The 20,315-nt window shown below is 49.9% G+C and overlaps 1 protein-coding gene across 1 annotated transcript in view; it reads right to left on the bottom strand.

The window, feature by feature from the left end:
* The window catches only part of WWC3 (WWC family member 3), a 118,877-nt gene that overhangs the window by 52,968 nt on the left and 45,594 nt on the right, over positions 1–20,315 (bottom strand). The window contains exons 3-5 of the mRNA XM_058714581.1: positions 17,885–18,088; positions 7,317–7,393; positions 5,850–5,929 (exon numbers count right to left, since the gene is read on the bottom strand). Coding sequence (XP_058570564.1) covers positions 5,850–5,929; positions 7,317–7,393; positions 17,885–18,088 — 361 coding nt within the window. The remainder of the gene's footprint in view (positions 1–5,849; positions 5,930–7,316; positions 7,394–17,884; positions 18,089–20,315) is intronic.

Here is a 20,315-nt window from a genome sequence, read left to right as displayed (position 1 = left end):
CCAGTGGTTAGCCAAGGGTCTTGGCAAGACACCATTTGTCCAGAAAACTACAGAAAGGAGGGAACAGGCAGGCAAGTAGAATTTGGGGGAAAGAGTGTTCCGGGGACAGGAGGCTGCAAGTTCCAGTGGGGAGAGCCAGCAGGGTGGTCAGGGGGTGGACACAGAGGAGTGGGGGTGACACTGGGGGAAACGAGGTCAGGACAGGGGCCAGATCATCCGGGGGACTGTATTCTAAGTGAGAGAGAAAGCCCCGGAGAACCACAAGCACAGGCGGCATTTGAAAAGTCCCCACGGCCACAGCGTGAGAACGGTGAGCCGTAACAGCCACCGTGCTAGAAGCTGGGAGAAGGGAACGGGGGTCAGGTGTGATAACAGCACACCAAGAACAACGGGTGGTAAAAAGATGGGCAGGACAGTGCCCCCTGCCAAAGCGTCTCGGGCTGTCACACCAGCTCTCGGGAACCTCACGGGTGTCTCGGTAGAAAAAAAGGCTGCAACGGCACGTAAGCGTGGGAAACTCAGGGTGAAGCAACGTTAAATGAGCTTTCTGGCTGCAGGACAACTGGGAATCTAACATGAGGTACGTTCCAGATCTCCAGGAGATCTAGAATAACTAGAGAGGGAACTCTCCCACACCCACTGGCACACTCAGCGCATTCTTGTACATCACCCGTTCGGGGAGCTGTGCACATGCCACTCCTGAGCCCTCCGCCTTTGCCCCTGGAGGGGAGTAACAAGTTACATTAAGATAATTTTCCCAAACACCCTTCGGAAACTTTAGGGCAGGGAGCGCAGCCGCCTTTTCACTGGGAAAGCTCAAGTTTTCTAGAAAAAGACTTCCGTTGCCCGTAAACGCTGCTCTGATCGTCTGACTTTTAGCAAGAGCCTCCAGAGAAATTCAAATGACAACCACGACGAGATACTCTCTCCCGCCTCTGCGCCTGGCAACAACGTGAAAGCTCGACAACACATTCTGTCGGCACAGCCGTGGCAACAGAAACTCACCTGTCAGTGGCGGGGAGGCAACGTGGTAAAGAGAGGGATCTGGCCACATCTCCTAACGCGACCAGGGCATTTACCCTTTGACCCAGCAAACCCACTTTCGGGAACTTATCCTGAACGCCTTCCTACCCACACGGGCACAGCAGCAGGTGTAAAGCTGATGGGGAACGTTATAAATGGGCGAATGAGGCTGACGATGCCAGGCCCCACCAACAATCTCCACATCCCAGGAAATGGGACTTTGCCCAGCCCAGCCCCTCCCCCTCCCCCCAGAAAAAAAAGAAAGAGAACCTGAACTCAAATCAGATCAAGCCTCACAGACTAATGACACTAGTTTGCATAAGTAGCAAGGGACAGAGGAACGTGTCAAGCGAGCCCGCGAGGGCCAAAGCAGCAAAATCCAGTATCAGGGACATTCTACAGGACAAGCGAATTAGTTCCTTCGATGAATAAGTCGTCAGAAGGAAAGAAAAAAAAGCGCAGGGGCGTAGAGATTCACAGACACACCAACCAAACACCATGTGGGGCTTCTCCGAACCTGGACCAAACGAAACAGAGAAACGGGAACGTGCTGGAGAGGGGACGATGTTACGAGAGGACTGTTAAGTGGGGAACAGGTGTTGTAGCTACGTTTTCAAAAGGGATCCGTAACTTCAGAAGAGCCATTTATGGACTCAAAAGGGTTCTGGGATTTGCTTCCGTAAGGCAGCAAGGGTCTCAGGGGTGCGGCAGGGTGACGGACAAAACAGGACCGGCCCCTGTGTGGTGACTTCTGCCGAAGTGCGGTCAAGGCCACAGGACGGTTCCATGATACTATTCTCTCCGCTCCTGTGTACGCCTGACGTTTTCCATCGTTAAAAGTTTATATGCGTTACACGCACACGCTCCCACACAGGCACGTACCTATTCTATCATTAACCCAGGACGGTGTTCGTGGCCAGCTCCCATTTACAAAAATTAACAACATACACAGACCTGAAAAAAAAAATACAAAAGGTTCTTTTTTCCTCACTTGGACCCAAGCATAATGATGGATTTCCTTGTTAGCCAGGAAAGTTCACCAAGATAAACAAGTAAGAGTTTAAAATGTTATAAGCGGCTAAACTCCTGGCGAGGTGCTCTGGAAAAGAATACACTGGATATTCTGGGAAGCAAGAACAGCAGAAAATTTTCTGGAGGAAAAGCTAGGGTCTCTGGCTTAAATCGATGCTGGTAATAACATCCGAGAAGCCCTTTCGCGTACAACAGCTCGTGTATTAGGGGTGAGGCAATCCCATTATCAATGCTTCCAGAAGGTTCCCCAAATGTCCTTAATAATAATGCCAATCTGCAGGATTCGATGGAAACTTAAGAGTCAATCCTCAATACCAGAAAGAGAACGGGGCTGTTTCCGTCTCCCGCGTAGTGTGTATACTCAGAGGAAGGGTATCGGCTTAGTTTTCGCTTGCGAAGAAAGGTAAAGCATGGCACGAGTGCCTGTGTTTTCTGTCCTTCCCGTGAGGACAGACTGAGCCTGTAGTGACAATGCAGCCACCTCTCCAGGCGGCTCGACCTGGAAAGCAGCAGTGAGTCCCCCAGGGCCGAGGCCAGGTCCAGAACCTTCTCCCAGCCTCCACTGGGGAGCACGGGCATCCTCACGGGCTCTGGAAGGGGGTGAAGACTGTCTCCTTCGCAGGGACACGTTTACCATCACCACTCCTCAACGGAGACCTTGCTAAGGAAAGCAGAAAGCAAAGACAAAGAGCGCTGGCCCTTCTCTTCTTAGGAGCACGACCCATACTCCGCTCCGGCCGCAGGTGTGAAGTCACAGCTCTGCCTGCCCTGGCTGCTCGCCACCCAATAAACCTGGAGACAGCGAGGCCACCTCTTCCTATTGTTGAAATTAGTTCGACCACAAGCGATGGATTCACTTCCTAGAGATGCTCGGTCCCCTGGGCCCCAACACCTTTGTTTTCTAGTGCTCAGTCATCGGCTGCTGTTGCAATGGAACCCGTGCGTTCACATAAAGAAACGGAGACGGCCGGAGGGACGGAGGCCAGAGGGACGGGCACCGGGCCGGCGATCCCGCTACAGAAGCCAGGGCCGGCAGGGAAAGGTGCTGGGCAAGGCTCCCCTCTGAGGCTCGGGGGTCCTGTGTGTCCTCACAGTGTTCCCGAACCACCCCAAACCTCTATCACCTTCCCCAGAGCTCTACAAGCAAGAACTGAACTGGCTGTGCTCTCCAGCCAGCACGATGCCTAGCATTAAGTTAGGTATCATCTGGAGACACTGTGAAGTCCCGATTCTCCCTGGTAATGACAGAAAGCTCCTGGGTGGCCAAAGGAAAGAATGAAATCAATCTCTGATTCAGCCAGACGGCCCTCGTAACTGTAGAAGACCTCCCAAATGAAATTATTTGCTCCTGCTCGTTTCTCATCCGGCCCTTCGGCGGAAGTGACACAGGAAAACGTGGCCACAGCACACACGGACGCGCCCTAGCAGGCATCGGAGTATCTGGAGGCTGGCTGGGCCGTATGCGTAAAGTTACGGAGCACGAATTGGCACGCCGGGAAACGCTGTAGCAAACGGACAAGATGAGGAACGCGACAGTAGCCGATACCGAGAAGGACTGATTTGCTTAAGCAGAACTTTTTTAAAAAGCCATATGGACTAGGGCTCGTTAAAGGAACTCCCACTGTAGACTGAAATCACACGAGACTGTGCACAGCTGGAAAACGGCAGAGCAGCAAAAAGCTGACAGTAAGGTTAAAGACTGCCGGCCGCACTAAGCGTGTGGATGGGATTATCAAAATCCACCACGCGGCAGGGCCTGCAGAGGGCATGGCCACATCTCAGGGCCAGAGAAAGCCAAGCAGGACTCGGCTCCAGGGAGGACCCAGCTCAGTTTTCTATTGTGCCTCCCTTGGTGCCTATAATAGGTCCTTCATAAAGAAATGGGCCCATAAACCATCAACCAAACCGATCCTGGATGATTAAGAAGATGAATCGCAACATTGAACAGTATTAAACAACAGGGTTGGGCATGCCCAGCGATTACCCTTTATCTGAGGCTGAGATAATTATGCTTGTCCGACACTTACATTTGTATCACTTCCCTATCAAGAGCAACACATCAGTCCCGTTTGACACACTGTCACCGCGTCCGCGTCCGCACACAGGATTCAAGAGAGTGACGTGCTGCCCACCCTTACGAGGCCCAGTAACCACACGATCCCTGCCACTCACCGAAGGCTGGCCAGAGCAGGCACTGGCACCGCCCTCTGGACAATTCGGCCCAATGATCTGAAGGTGCGCGTCTCCCCAAAATTCACAAGGTGAGCTCTAACTCCCAATGTGATGGTATATGGGGATGGGGCCTTCTGGGGGGGGGGGCAACGAGAGTTAGATGAGGTCATGTGAGTGGGGTCCCCCACGAGGGGAGGAGAGACCCTAGAGACCAGAACTCACCACACCACCACCACCACCACGGAAAGACACGGCAAGGAGGCAGGAAGCAGGCCCTCACCACATACCAAATTTGCCAGGACCTGATCTTGGACTTCTGGCCTCCAGAACTGTGAGAAAGAAATGGCTGCTGTTTAAGCTCCCCGGCCAAGGATGTTTTGTTATAGCAGCCTGAGCTACTACCACAATCCCCAGTGACTGATGGGAAGAGCAGGCACAGAAGGTCTCGTGAGGCACGTGTTCACGTGCAGCAAGAGAAGCCAGGCTCTGAATCTCGACCGACCAGTAAGCATACAATACTCTTTCTTAAGAAAATCAATTCTTTCAGAAGGACAACATCACCATTTATGAAATAACTTGTGTTCATTGAATCTGCTGGCTTAATATAGCTCACAAAAAAGAAATCCACCCCCAAACTCTTAGTCGGGACCAAGTTCTAATTGTAAAGACGCCAACAGGAAGGTCTGTAGACCAGACCGCCCCACAGGATGTTCTGTGACGATGGAAATGTTCGATTATCTGTTCTATCCGATGCAGTCACCGCTAGCCCTCTGGCTCTCAATCGGGGGCACGTGTGCCCTCCAGGGAACACTTGGCAATGTCTACAGAGAATTTTGGCTGTCGCAACTGGGTGGGAGGGTACTACGGGCATCCAGGGGGTCAAAGCCAGGGACGCTGCTAAATATCCTGTGATGCACAGAGTTATCTGGTCCAAAGTGCCAACAGCAGCGAGGTAGAGAAAATCTCCACTGGCCACATGTGACTGCTGAGCATTTCAGATACGGCTAGGTGACTGGGCTTCTAAATTTTGAATTTTAGTTCACTTTAATTTAAATAAAAACAATTTGAGACTAAAAGCAATAGAACTAGAAGTCAAATTTAAACATCCACGGGGGTCCTGGACGGTGCAGCTACAGAGAATGTGCATAAATGTAAAATAAAGGTCTTGTTTCCCAGGTATTTCCATTTAAAGGAACCAAGTATCTTCAGGGAAAAGAAAGATTCCGAGGCTTAGGATTGGGGAAAACATGAGCAGAAATAAAAGCATAGAAGCGGGGGCGCCTGGGTGGCGCAGTCGGTTAAGCGTCCGACTTCAGCCAGGTCACGATCTCGCGGTCTGTGAGTTCGAGCCCCGCGTCAGGCTCTGGGCTGATGGCTCGGAACCTGGAGCCTGTTTCCAATTCTGTGTCTCCCTCTCTCTCTGCCCCTCCCCCGTTCATGCTCTGTCTCTGTCTGTCCCAAAAATAAATAAAAAAAAAAAAACAAAAACATTAAAACATTAAAAAAAAAAAGCATAGAAGCGGAAGGCCCGTGAAGCTTCAGGACGCACACCCAGGCACCCACCAGGCGAGCACAAGAGCAAATCATAGGAACCCCCCCCTCTGTCATCGCGGGCAACTCACTCTTGCAAGGTCTCCACCCCCTTTTCCTTGTACTGCAGTTCTTGCTTCATCTGGGTCAGCTCTCGTTTTAATCTGGAAAGCTAAAGACAAATTATATTTTTTTTCCAAAAAAAAAAAAGCTCTGAAAATCGTTTCTATAGTTGTTCGTGTTAGCATTGCCCTCTAAGTTCCTGATTCGTGTTAGCATTGTCCTCTAAGTTCCTGATTCGCTCCCGATGTGCTGGGTCACCTAGGCTCTCCCTGAATTTCCATCTACGGGCAAACAGAACAGCCAGCGTGGAAGAAGCGCCTCGCTTGGATACAAAAATCCCAGGTCCCCGACAGGTTCCTACCTATGTGGAACCGGCAACTATTTCCTTTTTCAGGTAGTGATTTACACATCACAATCAGCAAACTGCCTAATGCGTTTTTCACCTTCCCTCTACTTACTACTCCGAGACCCCACATGTGGGAACACTGTTGCCGGAAGTCTGCGGTCCCACTACCTGAGAGTGCGTCACATGGAGAGCTTCTTGGGGATCCCCACCTGAGGCCCATGTTAAAACTCGGGAGGGGGTGGGGGCACCTGGGTGGCTCAGTCGGCTAAGCGTCCGACTTCAGCTCAGGTCACGATCTCACGGTTTGTGGGTTCGAGCCCCGTGTCGGGCTCTGTGCCTGGAGCCTGCTTTGGATTTTGTTTCCCTCTCTCTCTGCCCCTCCCCTGCTCACACTCTGTCTCCCTCCCTCAAAAATAAATAAACATTAAAAAAAAAAAAAACCCTCAGGGGGTGGGCCTGGCAGCTCGCACGTGTAATCAACTCCCCAGGTGCTCTTCTTGGACACGCTAGAGTTTGGGAACCGCTGCACTGAGAGAGATACTGGCGTTTGGGGCATGAGACACCAACAGGCTTCGTTTCCAAGACGTGTCCCATGATTTGCTGCAAACGCAACAAAACCGTCCCCCTTCCCACGCGACCAAGGCAGGGCACTGAAGGGATGAGATGGGGGGGGGGCACGTAAAGAATTCCAGTGTCCCCAGGGAAGGAGCATCAGAACCTTCTGGTCAAATGCCATTGCGGGAAAGATTTCCCTAGGAATATAGCAACCAGGGGAGAACAGGAGAAGCTAAAGCTGCCAAGGGTCAAGGCCGGCAACCCACTGATATCGGGAAGCAGGCCGTGGAGCCCGGGCCCCGACGTCACCCAATCTTTCCAAGTTGGGCAGGAGGACCCTAGCTCTAGGGAAAACACAGAGGGGTACAGGTGGCTTTTGGTTAGTTGGGCTGAGCTTTCAAAAAGGAACTTTTCTCCTCCTGTCAGGAAAAAAAGTGAAGGGTAAAACCAAACGTCATCATAATCCACGAAATTAAAAATTTTTACCACAATATGAGTGTTAGGCACACCGACCCCCATTAGATGAGGCACGAGAAGTAACGCTACGTGAAAATACACACAGGGCTTCTAGTTGTGGGAGCGCTCTTTTACTCACCCTATCCCGACGACTTGCTATTTCTGCTTTAATTTGGTATGGGTCGTACTTTGTATTTGTTGAATATCCAGAGAAGGCTAAACGGAAGGAAAACATTTTATTTTATAATGGATCCTTCAAAATAAATAAATACACACAGACAGGAACTTCTGAATCAATAATTAATTCTAAGTCTCCAATTTACAAGTTGGCACCGGCTCGTAAGGAATTAACATTTCACAGCCTCAAATCTTGACGTTTGATTTCTGCATGTGACCCTTCTACGTGATTCCACACGAGGCAGTACATGGCTATCGGTAAATCAAAACTGCTTCGAAAGCAAAATTACTCGGGTTAAAAACCACAGATACGCTCGGGGGGGTGGGTGGTGATTATGATATGGAAAACTGCTCTAAGTAGATAAATAGTACATACAGGATGAATCTGTTTTTGCTTCCTTTTCAAACACATATACACATGGATGTCACTCGAAGGACAGAATCCCAAAGCTACCTGTGGTTATCCTCAATGGTTTCATCACAGAAGGTTTTCTTTCTCCTTTCTTCACATCTGTATTCTCCACATGAACGACTTTTGGCATGAGAAACAACTAGTAAAGCTCTATAAAATAAAAACGACGACTTTCTAGCAACGTGTCAGCAGCTGGCAGGCCCGAGAAAAAGCTGTTCTTCCAGGCCGCGTGCTCCGGGCCAGACGCGGCACCCTCATGAACAGCCGGGACCTGGCGTGAGCAGGACGCGAAGGCCTGTTCAGCTGTGCGCGGAGCACAGTCAGCCGATTTCCGGCGGTGCGGACAGCGGAGAACCTTTTCCAGGGATTCTGCAGCCGAGCAGTTGGTGGCCGCTTCGCCCTTCTATCACCCCGTTCACCTCCCTGCACGGCTGTTTCCTGATGCTTCCGTCTCCTCTCTTCAGCTTCGGAAGCCGTCGGCCCCTGTGCCGGAGTGACTCGTCTCTGCCCCCACCTCGGCTTGGCGGCGCGCGCCCCTGTCCCCGGCTGTGGCCAAGCCCGCACCGCTCTCATCTGCGTCCGGGTTATTCCCACCGATTCCACCTGCTCGGAAAACCCATCGGCAGCGCCGGCATCTTTCTCTTCACCCCTCTGCTCTGGGAGCTGAAGGCTGCCTGTCACCCGGATGACTGGGTGCCAACCGCTAGCGACTAGTTCAAAATCGCTTCCTCACTTTGCATCAGAGAGGACGGCTCAAAGTCATCAAGGGGCTTACACAGCAAGATTGTTTAACACCCTCAATTAGAACTACATCCAAAGGTAGTGTGAGCAGTTCAGATATCTCTTTAAAAAAACAGTTCCAGGGGCGCCTGGGGGGCTCAGTCGGCTGAGCGTCCGACTCTTGATTTCGGCTCCGGTCACGGTCTCAGGGTCGTGGGATCGAGCCCCACATCGGGCTCCAAGCTGAGCATAGGGCCTGCTTAAGATTCTCTCTCTCCCCACCCCCCCCCCACCCCTCTCCCCTGCTCGTGTGCTCCCTGTCTCTCTAAAATAATAAGAAGAAGATAGTCCCTATCACGGTCAGAATTTCAAACCATTAGAATCTACAAGAAATAAATATCCGGAGGAGCTAAGCATTTGCCAACTTTATCTCAAATGTTCTTAGAATCGTAATCTCTTGAGGACACGGAGTAAAATACTTTTAAAACAGAATTCTTTCTGAGGCAAAGAGTGTCTATTTCCAAATGCTTCGACTTCCATCTTGACTGACTTCCTTGGCTTCATTTAAGACCAGTACTGAAAGCAACGCCCCGAACAAAGCCCTTAAGAGTCAGAAATCATCTCTACAAAACCCCCACCTTGAACTCCCGGGACTTAAATGTTCCCCCCCGACCTGAGGTAAAGGGACTTCCACTTGGACGCAGATAAGAAGCAAATGAGCCCAGGGCTCGCTGACTGCTCACCCCCACGTGGGTCCACCCGTCACCCTGCGTTTGAGGGAGACCACGCCAACGGCTGCCACCTGTGGTCGTTCCCACGTGGGGTAGAAAGTAACTCTGGGTTCCCAGAGTCCGGGGAAACTGACAACAGCATTCGACAGCAGTAACGTAACGGTCTGAAATCGTTGCCACAAAAGTCCTCTTCTGCGCAATTTCACAGGGAAAACTAGCTGACAGACTTGAAATAACAGGATACGGCTAGACAAATACACAGCCACCAGCCCCCCAGCTCTCCTTCCTAACTAACAGGACCCTCGGCTCGCTGGGCGTGCACCCCTCCCCTGGGGGAGACTCAAGGTGTACCGAGTCCTGGAGGGGGAGCCCGATAGAGAAATGGTATCCCTGAGCCACCGAATGCACCCATGGGGGGACCCACCCCACCGCTGAAGGACTCTTATGTGACAAGGAGCGGGTCTTTTCTGTGACTTACGGCTGAAACCATCCCAAATGATAAAACGGGGTTTCCTTATGCAGACAGCATTCACGTTAGCTTTGCTACAGTCTCTAAAATTTAAAAATTCCAGGACTGGGACGAGGGAAGAGGCAACTCAAGTACCTAAAAGAGTGAGTCCCTTTATCTTCAAATACGAAGGAGCATCATGAACACTGGCATAACGTTTAATAATGTGATTTAGGGGCGCCTGGGTGGCGCAGTCGGTTAAGCGTCCGACTTCAGCCAGGTCACGATCTCGCGGTCCGTGAGTTCGAGCCCCGCGTCAGGCTCTGGGCTGATGGCTCGGAGCCTGGAGCCTGTTTCCGATTCTGTGTCTCCCTCTCTCTCTGCCCCTGCCCCGTTCATGCTTTGTCTCTCTCTGTCCCAAAAATAAATAAAAAACGTTGAAAAAAAAAATTAAAAAAAAAAATGTGATTTAACTTGCAAAGCCAAATCCTTAGTTCCTGACATCTGCCGGTAGGTCTAATGGAACCCATTCCTGGAGTCCAAGGAACACCTCAGGGCACCAGCCTCCATTTTTCACGGCGTGCACTCCATGACATTTAAAAAAAGAATCATGCCTCTGTTAAGACATGTCTCCAACCTCAAGGTTTATGATAAATACCAGACCTTCGCCTCTGAAGCTTTCTTCTCTCTTGAAGACTTGAGTGGCCACAGCTATTAAACAGCTTAAGGAGCCCACTCAGGCTTACCGTAGTGCTTTGGGTAACACGAAAATCAGGTTACAGTCTAGCTGGACCACAGCGACATCAACTCTTGGAAAATCTTTGTGAGAGACGATGATCACGTCTCCCCACTTGAACGAAGACTAAGTTTCCAGTGCCTTGATCTACATCAGTCAAAAAGGGACCTCGGTCTGAATCTTGGGCTCCTGTGGGCCAGATGCCCCAGATTCTTTCATCAGATTAGCTTCTCCAACAAGAGAAGGAATGGACCCCGGGCTCCCCAGTGCCCACTGTCCAAGAGGTGAGCGTGGCCCGTGCATTTAGCACTCATGACGTTGCAGACCCCAGGACTTATTTTGGATTTTGATTTTCCAGGGTATCGAAAAGGGAAAACACGTCTGCTGGTGTGTCTGTCTCTGTCTCCCTGTTTCTCTGATACACACAGGCCTCCTCTGTGCCGTGGGAACCTAAGATCACCCCAGGGGGGTAACATGCTTTGAAAGACCAGTAGTCCTTCTCCAAAGACATCCTCTGGGCAGACTGCCCCTTAGGACCAGGTGTGCACCTCCAGGCATCGGCACCACAGGGAGCTGCTCAAGGAAGCCAAAAGAACCCTGGCAGACAGGATGGCAAGCCCTGACAGTTCCCATGCTGACAGGTACTAATTACCAGAGCAGCGACAAAGGCATGCACGTAAGTAACCCAGGCCAACAGAGGAGGGCATGACATTTGTTTTTAAAGGCACCATAAGCAAAGGAACAGAAAATATCAACCAAGCCCGCTCAGAGGTGACCTACAGAAGTAACACAAGATGCCACCAAATTCAGACTGAGAGTTCTCTCAGAAATGCTCTCTAGGGCAGACTAGGGGATTAGCTCTCAACAGACATAGGCTCTGCAATCGCCTTTAAGATTGAGTCTTGCCAACTAATACCCGTGAAAAATGCTGCGTGTGATCCATTTTTCCCCTGCCAGCTCCAACACGCTTACCCACGAAGGAAAACAGAAGGTTGAATGGATGGACTGTGGCCATTACACTCCCCTAGGTAGTAGAGGAGAAACCCCTCTCCTGGGTAACCAATGGAAGGCCGTCTTTGTGGGATGGGCCTAAAGCCTCAGAAAGAATGTTGGCAAAACTGATAACCGATAAGGTCAAGCTTCACCACCACCTAACCCAGGAATTCAGGGTGGGTCAGCACTTTCTCACGGGAGATTAAGCCAACTCTCCCAACCACCCGAAGATACTTTTGGTGCAGACTTTTGGTGGCTCCTAGGAGCCAGAGGCACAAAGTCATATTTCTGCTGCCGGAAGAGACCATCACAGTCAATCCAGACCAATGGATTCTCAACTCTGGGATTCACCTGGAAAGCTTTACCAAAAAAAAAAAAAAAAAAAAAAAAAAAAAGTCTGGCCCCACCCGAGGTCAAGGAGATCAAAATCTCTGGGAGTGGGGCCCAGGCAGCAGTTTTTAAAAGCCCCTCAGGAGATTATACCCTGTAGCCAGGGTTCAGAACTACTGGTTTAGACCAGGGGTTGGGAAATTTTTTCTGCAGAGGGCCAGAGAGTAAATATTTTTGGCTTTGTGGACCGTACAGCCTCTGTCTCAGCTCCTCAACCCTGCCACTGTAGCTTCTATAGACAATAGGTAAGTGAGTGGATGTGGCTGCGTTCCAATAATACTTTATTTATAAAGAGCCAGAGTGGACAAGATTCAGCCCAGAAACCATACATAATTTGCTGACCTGTGGTTTAGACTGTAATGCATCCCATGCAAGAATTCCTTCCAAAAGATCCTGCAAGTGGTCATAATACTTCATCTGAATGCATCTAGGAGCTCAAGTTTCTCAGGAAGACTGAAAGATTAACTCTAGCATAAAAGCGTCTGACATAACAAATGTCTTCAGTGGGAAAGGCAAAGAGATGAGCACATTAGAATGAAGAGAGTAGGGCGAATCAAGACAGAACTATCTTCTTCCTCTAAATGAGATATCGATTCACTCTTCACCCAGAGAGAATCTGCTCACTGCATGAAATAAACGCGTGGAATCAAGAGACAAATCTTAAAATAGGTTTGAAAAAAGAAAAAGACCTCCCTGTTTCTACCTCTAGATGTGAGCAATGTTAATAATTGAATGTAGCTCCTCCTGGCTTTTCTCTCTGCTTTGTGGTGGGGGGATAACACGCGTAAAGAGAAGCATACAAAACAATGAATTAATGCAACGCAAATACAAACATAACCACTCAGGTCAAGAAATACAAAGACCTCCAGTTCTTAGCATTTTCTGTTTTCATTTTTTATAGTTATAATGAAGGCGGCAAGAAGTTCCTTTGCTACAAAGATTTTAATAAAACTCCTTTGCCAGCAAAACAAGACATGAAGAAAGCAGGAGAACACGACAGGATGGAACTGTGGAAGAGAACCGGTGTGCTCAAAGAGAACGAGCCCACTGCAGAACAGCTCCGTCCCCGTGTTCTACAAACAAAATAGGCCCGGGTACCAGGCAGCTCCCAGAAATAGAGTAGGGTAGGGTTTTTAGCCTCACGGGGACATGTACGCTCAAATCCAGCAAGCATCTGCTTTTGCTTTGCTCAGGGACAGAAAAAGGTCAAGGTTTGGATATTCTTAGATACCAGATGGCCCAATATTGACACAAAATCTTTTTCTCTCCAGTGAATGGAGTTTTATTCCGGTGATTTCCACAACTCAGGGAGAAATCTGTGAAGGGGGTAGGACAGATGCACGTCATTTCCTCCTGCCCTCCTGCTCCAACATTAAAAATGGCTGTTTTTGGGGTGCCTGGGGGGCTCAGTCAGTTGAGCATCCGACTCTCGATTTCAGCTCTGGTCATGATCTCATGCTTTGTGAGATTGAGCCCCACGTCGGGCTCTGTGCTGACAGCACAGAGCCTGCTAGGGATTCTGTCCTTCTTTCTTCGGCCCTCCCCTGCTTGTGCTCTCTTTCTCTCTCTCAAAAATCAAGAAGTGAACATTTTAAAAAGTAGCTGTTTTAGTTAATTCCTCTGTTCCCCATCACTGCCTAACTGTTCCCTACAATCAGCCATTAGGGAGACAGAAATCGTGTCCCCAGCATTTGGGACATACCAATACCAGGTGCTAAGTAAGTATCTGTTGGAAACTAGACGAATAGTTTAGCAATCCTGCCATGGGCCACAAGAAAGCCAAGACATAGAAAGTGCTCTGCCTCCTACTCGCCCCTCTGAGTGTTGCAAACTTGCCAGAGGCCTTGTCAATTTATAATCGGTCTTTACTTCTAGATAAGTTGAACGACAGGAGGGCAAAGTGTTTCAAAAACACAATTAGCTCCTTTGAGCTGCCTCTTCCATGCCTAGGAAACAGTACGCAGCACTGAAGGCTACATGCACAAACAGATCTGGGTTCAGATCCCAGGTCTGCCATTTACTAGGCATGTGACCTTGAAGAAGTAACCTCGCCTCCCCAGTATTACTTCTCACGTGTACAACAAAGACAGCATTGTGTGCTTCGTAATGTTGCAATCCGAACGATGCACAGAAAACTCTAGCTCACTGAATACTGGTTCATTTCGCTTCAAGTCACTGCCAATGAAGGAAGTAATGAGAAACGGGTCCAAGTGTTATCCCGTTCCCAGTACCGGAGCAAGGAGATGCCTCCCTGCTTTAGATGACTAGCAATCTGGGCTGTGTGAGACCGGTGTGGTCAGAGAGAATTCATTTGAGTCACTAACAGAGTTTTCGTCATCGTAATTAGTAGTTCAGGTTAAATGGCAAGTTGAAAGAGCCTGGTCCAAACCCCAGGAGCAGCAGCAACCTGGTGAAGCGCTTGGATTAAGTCCGTTACGATTCCATGTGGCGTCTTATCCCAGATGAGCCAACAGGCCCCAGCAAAATCCACTGGCACCTCTAGCCCTTCGTGAAAACAGGCTGGCCCTATCTGGCCCCCAAGGCCACTTATACAAGTGGATGCAGAGATTGTATCTACACAGAGACTTCTAGCAGGTCAGGATTCTGATGGGCATGGTTCAGAGTGTCAAGTGACACCACAGAGTCATCTGCTTCCTCTACTGAAGGTTTCTTCATGCACCACGCAGGACGGCATCTTGAGTAGCTCTTTTTTACTGGGCATTAGGAAAATTCTATGGAGCACAGGAAGGAACATTACCGAGTGCGATTTCCTACACGCCCAAATGTCAAAGCCCACGGAAATACAAAAACTGATGGTGAGGGATATCCCATCGTTACAGGGCTACAGGTTCTGAATGCTCTTAATCCAGGGGCTCGGCTTTGGCCCGGGATTCCTCCCTCGCCTCCCCCAGGGCTGGGTGTGGAATCCAACACCCATTAGGATGCGCCAAGGTCCTCCTCTACTTGCACCCTCACAGGCTCAGGTCCAGAGGCCCCACGTTCACCACGACCGAAGTCTCAGCTGCACTGGTCGTAGGCAACATGTAAGAAACATCTCCCCTTGCTGCGATTTTTCTCTTCAATCACTGGAAGAAAGTTCCTGCCAAATTTGTCTGGTCTGTCCTTCCCCCATTCCATCCGTAGAAGAAAAATCAACCAGAGGGCCTTTGGAGATCTAATCAAACCCAACTATGGAACAGATAAGGTCCCTAAAGGCTACTGGGAAGAAACATTCCATTAGGTTGAATCATATGAAACTGCCTATATTCAGCCCTTTTTAAGCTGTACAGAAGGAACAATTCCCTATGGTTCGGCGTAGCTTCTAAGTAACTTTCGAAAAGACTTAAGATCGCTGACCATAGGCTCTCAGGAACAGTTGTAAGCCACTGTTGCAGCTAGGCGTGACCTCGCTGTTACCAACACCATGGGCTTCTAATCCTATGAGCTCACTAAGAGAGACCATAGGCTGGGTCATAAAAGTCATCTCAATAGATTTCAAAACATTGAAATCTTACATAGTGGAGTTTCTGACCACAATGGAATTACATTAGAAATTGGCAACATAACATCTTTCAAAAGTCCCAACAACTTGCTTTTAGAGAACCCAAAAAGAAACAGCCAATCTGGGTTGACTGAAAACGAAAACACCAACACCTGCGGCATGCAGTTAAAATTGCACTTGGAGAAGAATTCCTACCTTTTAGAGGTTAGGTGAGAAAATAAGAAAGGTCTAAAATCAATGGTCTACGTTTCTACTTTAGGAAGCTAGAAAAGGAAGAACAGAGTAAAGCCAAACTAAGAAGGAAAAAATAATAAAGAGAAATCAATAAAATAGAAAACAGGTAAGAAATAGGAGGGGGAAAAAGCCAGCTCATTATAAAGACAAACACAATCAACAAAAGTTTAGCTACACTGAGGAAAAAAAGAAGACACAAATTAGGAACATTGGGAATGATAGACAGGACACCACCTAGGAGTGTCTAGATCTTAAATGAACCGTAAGGGAATTCTGCAAACTTTATAAACTTGACGACCAACTTTATAAACTTGACAACTTGGCTCGGCAGTCGGCAAATCTCCCTGCAGGCCAAATCAAACTTGTTACCTATGTTTACACTTTATCAGAACAACCCACACGCATTCGTTCGTGTATTATCTCTGGCTGCTTTTGCATTATAACAACAGGGTTGAGTAGTTGCAGCTGAGATCTTGTGGCCCACAAAGCCTAAAATATTTACTATCTAACCCTTGGTAGAAAAGTTTGCTGATTTTGGATTCCATGAAATAGACGAATTCCTTGAAATACACAAATACTAAAACTGATTCAAGAAGAAACAAACAGGGGCGCCTGGGTGGCTCAGTTGGTTGGGCGACCGACTTCGGCTCAGGTCATGATCTCACGGTCTGTGTGAGTTCGAGCCCCGCATCAGGCTCTGTGTTGACAGCTCAGAGCCTGGAGCCTGCTTCAGGCTCTGTGTCTCCTTCTCTCTCTGCCTCTCTGCCTCTCATGCTCTGTCTCTGTCTCTCTCAAAAACAAATAAACATTAAAAAAAATTTAAAAAAAATAAGAAACAAACATCTGAATAGCCTTATATCTATAAAAGACATAAAAGACATTGAATTTATAGTTCCAAACACTCCCACAAAGAACTCAAGATCCAGATGGCTTTTCTGGTGAATTCTATCAAATTCTATCAAATACCAATCCCACACAAACTCCTTCCAAAAACAGGAGGAGGGAACACTTCCCAATTCGTTCTGTGAGGCCTGATACCGAAATCAGAGAAAGACATAGGAAACCAACCTCTAAAAATTCGCACTGAGCTGAGCACTGCGTTCTGACGAACAGTTAAAACAAAAACCAAAAAAAAAAAAACCAAACCTAGTAGATATCAATATCCAAAGAACAAGAGATAAGACAAGCTGGAAACAACACAGCATTATACTTGGGTCCTGACCTTCTCTCGGGACATGTGATAGCACTGTCTTCAGTTCCTGTTACAGAGGGGAACCCCCACCCCTCGCTTCCCCACAGCTTGTAAGGCGTATTCACCTTCGACAGCGGCTGCAATAAAAAAAAGACCTATGGCCCCTCTGCCTTAACTCCATTCTGACTCGCAACACAGAACAAAGCTCTGACTGTGTCTTTATTATTCGCCAGAGCCAAGTACCTGGCAACATGGCGGCCACGTCACAGGTTAAGGCTTCCTGTGTCTCAACGAGACTCAGGTTGTTATCACACAAAACCTAGTCGTAGCACCTCCATGCATTCTTCCCGAGCTCACGGGCACCCAGAACGGTCATGGCCGTGTGCACCTGTGGTGGACTGTTAAGTGTGACAGCGCTGTGGGGAAGAGACTGGCTCAAGCAGTGACTGACTGTGTCGGTAACGAGATGCTTTGGTTTCTGAGACGGGACCGGGCTCCTTCAATACCTGAGCGTCCGCCGAGTACTAAGGAGATGGGAGCCCACGTCCAGTAACCTCTAAAACGAAGAGGGATTCCTTTTGAGAACACCAGTGTGCATCCATCTGAGGCGGGGAGGCCCCCCGATCTTCTGGGTTACACTGAGTTCCTCCGCCGTCAGCGTGCCGCCCCAGAAAGGACTCTACAGAGGGACAGGTGCTTGACACACGTGATGGCTCCCGAGCCTTTCCACGCAGGATCAACGAAACCACTGTGCGGCCCTCCCGGGGATCACCCCTAACACGCCCTATCGGTGGCGGAGGGCTCCGAGTGAAGCCCTTTTCCGCACTGACGAACACGAGACACGAGGTCGTTTCGTGCCGCTACCTGAAATCTGCTTGTTGCTCTTCTACCTTCCCCACCTGAATGTGATGCGATGAGGGCAGGGACCTCTGCTTCCTCAGGCTCCGCCGCATCACGGCGCCTGGGCACAGGGCGAGCACTTGGTAAATACCCACTAAAGGAGTGGCTAACGGAAGACACCTGATTCCAGAGCAAAATACCGACGACCTAACGATATGCGGTTAGAAACATCACGGAGCCGTCTTGCCCGAGTCAGGTTCAGTGTGTGCAGTAAGCCGGCGGAGAGGTGGCTTCCGAAGCCGCGCGTTACCCACGGGGGACAGTCAACTCACAGCTAGCGTACGAGCGGCTGTCGTCCTCACACATTTTGTGCAGCTGCTGGTATTCCTCCTGGGCCAGCTCGAACCGCTGCTGCTTAATCTGGTAGATTTCTTTCTTGGCATTGAGAGCCTCCTGGGCCACGATCAAATACTCCTTCAGCATCCGTTCCTGCTCTCGCCTCCACTGTTCTCTGGGATCCTCAATCTGGGTAAGCTCTGAAATTAAAAGGGCGAGAACGTAAGTGACTTACAAGTAAGGTCTTGAGGTTGACCAACAGTCACGCAGTCACGTGACTGGCCGATATGAAAATTCACTCATCGGCGGGATGTGCGTTATGGAAGCGACCTCATAACGAAGCTTCCTGAAGCGTGGAACCCCTGCCGTTTGTAGATCCACAGTTGGAACGAGAAGAAAACTCTAGGGATATGAAGAAGTTTCCCGCGGAGGAGACGATACCAGACAACTGTTCACACTGCGAACAAACATTGGCGGGGATGAACCCCAATGAGCTCCCCACTGTCAAACTAATGGCTCCTCCCAACCTTCTGGTCACTGACTTCTCTGACCCAGAATGCCCTATGACCTGGCTGCTCCCCTTCGTCGGGCCTCTGCACCAGACCTGCAGCCCCTCTGCGTTCTTTGCGAACTTCCTTGTCTCCTCCCACCCATAAATCCCACCCCCCCCCACCATCTTCCACTCCGGCTTTCTCACTCTCCGTGGGAGGCGCATGCCTCCCTCTGGCTCCAGCCTCTCTCCTGAGTTCCCGTTTTTCTTCCAGCTGCCTCCTAGGTAGATCTCCACCCGGACGGAGCCAGAGGAATTCTGAGTCATTTGTCGAGGCAGAACTCATTCTCACATGGCGCCCGTTCACCACCAAACCCTCAACTGATGCCAACAGGGACACAGCAGTCACCTGCTTCTCCTTCTGCCCCCTCTCGACGTGAGCAGCATCATCCAGATCCACCCACTTGGCCAACCTGGGACCCATCCTCAGAGAACACCTGCTCTTCTCCCTCACCCAGAATTCTCTGCGGGCCACCAAGAACTGGTGCTTCCTGCCCCCTAGAAACAATTGTGGCTGACGACATGCCGTTCTCTCCATCTCCCCTAAGTTCAATCAGATCCTCACGACCCCTCTCCGAAACCACGCAGGCGTCCTGCCTCCTCAGCGCGCTCACCAGAGCCGCCTCCCTAACTCGGCTTGCGATTCTTTAACACACGAACGTCTTTCAAGGCAATATCCTCCTCATGACGCCAGAGTCCCAAAACTAACTTGCCAGCTCCACTCCTAGTTTCTGTCCTCCCCCAACCAAGATGTCCTCGAAAGAGGCTGAATTTTTCCGAAGTCCCCATCGTGCCGCCTGCGTCCTCTTCCGCCCCACCAGGAAACCCTATGGTCTTCTGAGTGCCTTTGCCAAAGCACCTCCTCTCTGAAGCCTGCCCCGCCCCTGCAAGCACGTAATGTCTCTCCATGATGGCTGGGACTGCAGTTCTTGGCACTGGGCACGTGACCGTTTTCACATTTCTGTTTCCCCCCCCCTAAACTACGAGCCCCCCAAAGGCAGGCACGGAGCCTCGGTCATCATTATATTCTCAGGACCTTTTCCTTCATCTGAAACCCAAGGCAAGGCCATCACTAACTGCTGACCGCAGGAGCACCGAACGAGCGGCAGGAAGGGGGGTCCGCTCCACAGGCGGAGGACAACGGTCCCGAAATCAGAGCCTGAGACTGAGGCGGCAGACTGAGCAAATGGGCAAGACCCCCAGACTCGGGAGACGCTCCCCTCCTCCACCGCCACAAATCTCCTAACAGGGAGACATCAGCCGAAGCGTTGCCCTAAATCAAATAAAAACTGCAAAGCAGTGTCCCTGTTCCAAATTTAGAGACCCCAGGCTGTGGTGGCTCTGTTACAACCATGACACATTGGTAAATACATGCAGGCTGCTGGCACAGGAGTGCAGAGTACAGGAGTACCCCAACCTTACACAAACATGCAAAATAATTCATTTAAAGCGGCTTGGGGAGCTCCCCTCTATTTGCGAGAAGGGGTGCTGCCTGATTCACGAAACATGTAATAAAGCCAATCAGATCTTCATAAATAAGTAAAACAGAATAAAGCGTGCTCGGTCAGCTCTACGGCAACAGCCAACAAGGTAGAAACAAGCCTAAGTCCAGCAACTGATGAGGGGATAAATAAAGCAGGACCCATCCGCACGATGGAAGGTCATTCGGCCACGACGGGGAATGAAGTGCTGCTTCCGGCTACAGCACGGACGGACCTCGAACACATCCCGCGGGGTGGAAGAGGTCAGACGCGAAAGGTCACACAGCGTAGGATCCCATCTACGTGAAATATCCAGAAGAGGCAACTCCAGAGAGACAGAAAGGAGATTTAGTGGTGGCCAGGGGCTGGGAGGCTGGAGGGGAGAGGGGGAGTGAC

This window comes from Neofelis nebulosa, chromosome X, assembly GCF_028018385.1.
Source record: "Neofelis nebulosa isolate mNeoNeb1 chromosome X, mNeoNeb1.pri, whole genome shotgun sequence".
Lineage (NCBI taxonomy): Eukaryota > Metazoa > Chordata > Mammalia > Carnivora > Felidae > Neofelis > Neofelis nebulosa.
The sequence above is the reverse complement of the archived record's forward strand: the minus strand, read 5'-3'. Positions and strand labels throughout refer to the sequence as shown.